Genomic DNA, 5,376 nt, shown 5'->3' with positions numbered 1-5,376 from the left:
ACTCAGCTCTCCTCTCCCACCCTGCAGAGCCTTTGCCCTCCTAGCTTGCAGGAAACCAGGCAGGAGCTGCCTCCTGGGTAGCCAGAGGCCCAGAAGAAGGAAGGTCTGTCTCTCCAGTTATGTGCCTTGTCCCACTGCCTGGCAAAGGGCTGAGAGCTACTGCTCTCCATGGTGCTGCCTGGCAGGCGGCAGGCACAGCTGGGCAGGGTGACCCCTTTCTGCTTGCTCACCTGTCCCTCCCCTCTCTCAGTCATGCTGCTTGTCCTTTTCCCTCCACCCCTCTGTGTTCCTCTTTCTCTTACACTGCGGTTCTTGGATATGTCAGCTCTCTGGGGCAGCAAGATGGGGTTCAGCTGAGGAGCAGATTTTGGCACTCAACATCCTGTGAAGGAGCCCCTAGGCAGGGAGTTTTCTTCCTTAGAGCGCACTCACCCAGCACAAGGCAGAGTGCTAGCTGAGGAGCTGGAAGTATGCCATCCTGATCAGGGGAGAATGGAAGTGAGTATGCAATGAGTCAGTGAGAAATGGAGTGGATTCTGCTTAGAGACCCTGTCCTCACTGTGTGTGTTTTTTCCTCTATGGACAGGCAACCATGCCGAGAGGCAGCAAATGTCCAACAGCAGCTTCCCCAATGAGTTCCTCCTCCTCCCATTTGCAGACACACGCGAGCTGCAGCTCCTGCACTTCGGGCTCTTCCTGGGCATCTACCTGGCTGCCCTCCTGGGCAACGGCCTCATCCTCACAGCCGTAGCCTGCGACCACCGCCTCCACACCCCCATGTACTTCTTCCTCCTCAACCTCGCCCTCCTCGACCTGGGCACTATTACCACCACTGTTCCCAAAGCCATGGCCAATTCCCTCTGGGACACCACTACCATTTCCTATGCAGGTTGTGCTACCCAGGTCTTTTTCTTTGTTGTCTTTGTCGCAGCAGAGTTTTATCTTCTCACCATCATGGCCTATGACCGCTACGTTGCCATCTGCAAACCCCTGCACTATGGGACAATAATGGCCAGCAGAACTTGTGTCAACATGGCAGCAGCTGTCTGGAGTAGTGGCTTTCTCAATGCCCTCCTTCACACTTCCAATACATTTTCACTACCATTGTGCAACGGCAATGCCCTGGACCAGTTCTTCTGTGAAATTCCCCAGATCCTCAAGCTCTCTTGCTCAGATGCCTACCTCAGAGAAGTTGGACTTCTTGTGATTAGTGCCTGTTTATTATTTGGGTGTTTTGTTTTCCTTGTGCTGTCCTATGTGCAGATTTTCAGGGCAGTGCTGAGGATCCCCTCGATGCAGGGACGGCACAAAGCGTTTTCCACATGCCTCCCTCACCTGGCTGTGGCTTCCCTGTTCATTAGCAACAGCACATTTGCCTACCTAAAACCTCCATCCATGTCCTCCTCATCCGTGAATCTTTGGCTGGCAGTTCTGTACTCGGTGGTGCCTCCCGCACTGAACCCCCTCATCTACAGCATGAGGAACCAGCAGCTGAAGAATTCAGTGTGGAAAGTGATGATGGGATGTTTTTCAGAAGCAATAAAATGCCTGTCTTTTGCATAAAACACATAATGTAACTCATTACTGGCTCATTTGATACTTCTTTATATGTTTGGTGTATATATATGTGTGATTATTCAAGCTCTCTGTATATTTAAATTAAAGAACGGAACCTTCAGTGACTTGATGTCCTGGGATCCTTCCACAGGATGTTGTGGAGCTGCAGGGTCACTTGGCTGTGCACAGAGGTGGAGGGAAAAATAGTGCTGGCACAGCAGCAGTGTCAGGGCAGGGACAGGCCAGGGGCACTTTTCTAACACAGCTGTCTCTGTACCAGCATCTCCAGCATAAAGTGGAGCTGCTCAGGGCATTGCCTGAAGGCTCAGCTTTTCTCCCAGAGTTTCTCTCATGGATATTGCAAAGGAATGGACCTGAAGGAGGCTCCTTGTTTTGCTTGTTTCTCTGTGGATTCCAGGGCGTGAGATCAGAACCCCAGAATCATCTTTTAGGCAGGGAGGGCTGATTGCACTCCTGCCTGTTGGTGCCCAGCATTCATGGAGATGGTGAATTCACCTGCCTGTGCCCACAGCATGCAAGAGGGCTGATGGCAGGCAGGTGTCTTCCTGGAGTGAAGCAGGAGCTGCCAGGAGAGCCACGGGAACTGGGAAGTACCGTTTGCTCCTGGGAGTCAGCAGTGCATGGAGCCCACACAGTATGAGCGTGTCCAAGGTGGAGCCACCCAGCAATAAAGTGCTAAATCTGGGTGGGAACATGCAAATTAGAGCTCTGTAACTCCAGGAACACAGCAAGCATAGGGAAAGCTGTCCGCTGAATAAGTTCACAGAATTGCAGAATCACAGACTGTTAGGAGATGGAAGGGACCTTGAAAGATCATCTAGCCCAATCCCCCTGCCGAAGCAGGAACACCTTGATCAGGTCACACAGGAATATGTCCTGGTGGGTTTTAAATGTCTTCAGAGAAGGAGACTCCACAACCCCCCTGGGCAGCCTGTTCCGGTGCTCTGTCACCCTTACCGTAAAAAAGATTCGTCTCATATTTAGCGGAACCTCCTATGTTCCAGCGTGCACCCATTGCTCCTTATCCTATCATTAGATGTCACTGAGAAGAGCTTGGCTCCATCTTCCTGACACTCACTCTTTACATATTTATAAACATTAATAAGGTCACCCCTCAGTCTCCTCTTCTCCAAGCTAAAGAGACCCCGCTCACTCAGCCTCTTTTCATAAGGGAGATGCTCCACTCCCTTAATCATCCTTGTGGCTCTGAGCTGGACTTTCTTGAGCAGTTCCCTGTCCTTGAACTGAGGGGCCCAGAACTAGACAGAATATTCCAGATGTGGTCTCACCAGGGCAGATGGAGGGGGGGGGGGGGGGGGGGGAACCACTCTTGACCTACTAACCACAAGCCACTGGTGTCCAGGGTTTTTCTTGCCCAGATGCAGGGCTCTACACTTGCCCTCATTATATTTCATTAAGTTTCCCCTGCCCAACTCTCCAGCCTGTCTAGGTCTCTCTGGATGGCAGCACAACCTTCTGGCATGCCAACCGCTCCTCCAAGTTTTGTGTCATCACCAAACTTGCTGACAGAACGCTCTAATCCCTCATCCAAGTTGTTGATGACTATATTGATTAGTACCTCTGGTGAAATTTCATAGACTGGATTGAGTGAATAACCCCAAAATATCTTCTGATATTGGAAATCAGTTGGACATGATGACCCTTGTGGGTCCCTTCCAGCTTGGGTTATTGAATGAGCCTCCGACTCTGAAGAAGGCCAGCTATCTGTGTGCACCCTCCATGGCCAAAGAACCACTTGTGTGGGAGGCAGTCAGTGGCAGTGCCCCCCACCAGATGGCTCTGCCTTCCCAGCCTGACCAGCACAGCCCTGCAGAGTGCCCCACGGCCCCGAGCACCACAGCCCCCTCGTTCTGCAGAGCAGCACCACCAGCTCGGGGGCTGTGGGCAGCATGGGCAGGGGCTGCAGGAATGGCTGCTCAGGCCAGCCCAGATGTGGTGGGCTGGGGCAAGTCTGTGTGGGACATGAGGTGTCCCGGGAGCAGAGCAGGGCGTTGTGTGTGTGCAGTGGTGCTGCCTGAGGAGCCCCAGGGACAACAGTGTGGTGCTGTGCTGTGCTGTGCTGGGGAGCGGGACTGTCCTGGAGGGCTGCAGGCTGCCTGGGAGTGGGGAATCTCCTGTAGATGGCAGGGCAGGGACACTGCCACTGCCCTCCACTTCTCCATTTGCTGCTTTGGGTCCAGCCCAGCCTGGGCTGCTGGGCTGGGCTGGGCTGGGCTGGGAAGAGCACAGGGAGGTGTGGAGAGCTGGGGAGGAGGACATGGGCTGTGCTGGCCTCCTGGGAGAGGCTGGGGGGAACCACAGAGAAGTCTGGGCTGGGTCATTTTTACTGGATATGGATATGACGAATGCTAATCAACATGACTTTCACACTAATTTCTTCTCTGCAGAGCTCTCAACATTCTCCTACAACATGTATTCAGTTCTTGATTCAATTTTCCACACGGAAGTGGCCATTTCCTTCAGGATGCCCTGGAGTTACTAAAGGCTACATGGAAAAACCTGAGTCTGGACTTGTGGAAGGCCTTCTGAAGCACGAGCTGGTTGGCAGGCAGAGTACCTGAGGGATTGTGCAGGGCATCCCCTGCACCCACTGCTCCTGGGGGCACTGGGAAGAGGCCTCCTGAGCACAACAGCTCCTTGTAGCCCTGTGGATGCTGGCTGTGAGGTCACTTCTGTCCCAGCACCTGGCTGGCCAACAGCAGGGAGGCAGAGCCTCTGAGGTCATAAAGGCCATCAGGAAACTGCCCCCAACAGGGCGACATGTTAACGGGAGGCCAGGGGGAAGCTGGGAGAATAATGGTGAGAAATCTGGGGGAGAGAAGAGGGGTTTGGCTAACAGGAAAGATTTTGGAGAGTTAAGAGGGATTCAGGTAAGACTGCTTCTTCAACACTCACTGGGAAAACATTCATGTTAGACCACTGGTAATATTTCTAACCAGGAACCTTTAAACCTGGTGTTATCCTTAATGCTATCCCTCACCCTGGAAGGAATCCATTGATCTAATCCCTAAATTCAAATCTTACCTTGAAGTCAAATCCCAGACACATTACCTGTTACCATTAGTCTCAACCTATTGCTCACACTAATTCCTAGCCCTTATTCCCTAGCATTATATTGCTAGCCTTTAACACCACCCCTCCTTCTGTAATAAAAGCACATAATAAAACCCTAACCCAAACTCTAGCCCATACCCTAGACACTGACTGTGTACTCAAAGCAGAACACCAAAGCCTCCCACTTAGCCTCTGCCCAATCCCTGAACCTGGACTGAAAGAATTAATCCCTAAACCCTAACCTGAACTCCTAATCCTCAAATCCCTAATTCCTGCTTATTATCACAAAACTGAAGCAGTTTGTCTGCATGATTCTGGGCAGAGCTTGAAATGTCCTGCAGCAATCACTCGGTCTTGGAGGAGGCAGGTGGGGTGACATGGATCTGATCAGATCACAGGACTCAAGGAGGAGATGGGTGGGGATGCTCTGCTGAGGTCAGCTTTGCCTCAGGATCACAGGAGGCAGCAGGACGCCCATGACTGCGCAGGTGGCTGTCAGGGCACTTCTGCCTGAGGGCCTAATAGGCCCCCTTCAGGCACATGGCTGGTGTACAAGGATGTCATTTTAGATGTCATAAGGAACTGAGGAGCCACTGACATGAAGCTAGTGTAAATCTTTATTTCAAAGTCAGTCCTGCGCTAGTACTTAACAGAGCTTGCATATAGGTGTCTCCTGTCCATCACAGAAGCTGAAAGGCCATCATTAGGTACATGGCCTTAGAG

General features: G+C 52.0%; 1 protein-coding gene across 1 annotated transcript; it reads left to right on the top strand.

The window, feature by feature from the left end:
* Positions 1–493: 493 nt before the first annotated feature.
* Positions 494–1,622, top strand: LOC310887853 (olfactory receptor 14C36-like). The gene has a single exon (XM_083814031.1). It carries the CDS (start codon positions 610–612, stop codon positions 1,561–1,563), a length of 954 nt encoding a protein of 317 aa, XP_083670157.1. The 5' UTR covers positions 494–609; the 3' UTR covers positions 1,564–1,622.
* The last annotated feature ends 3,754 nt before the right edge of the window (positions 1,623–5,376 follow it).

Source organism: Anser anser (genome assembly GCF_964211835.1).
Source record: "Anser anser genome assembly, chromosome: 29".
NCBI lineage: Eukaryota > Metazoa > Chordata > Aves > Anseriformes > Anatidae > Anser > Anser anser.
This window is presented reverse-complemented; position numbering and strand designations above follow the sequence as displayed.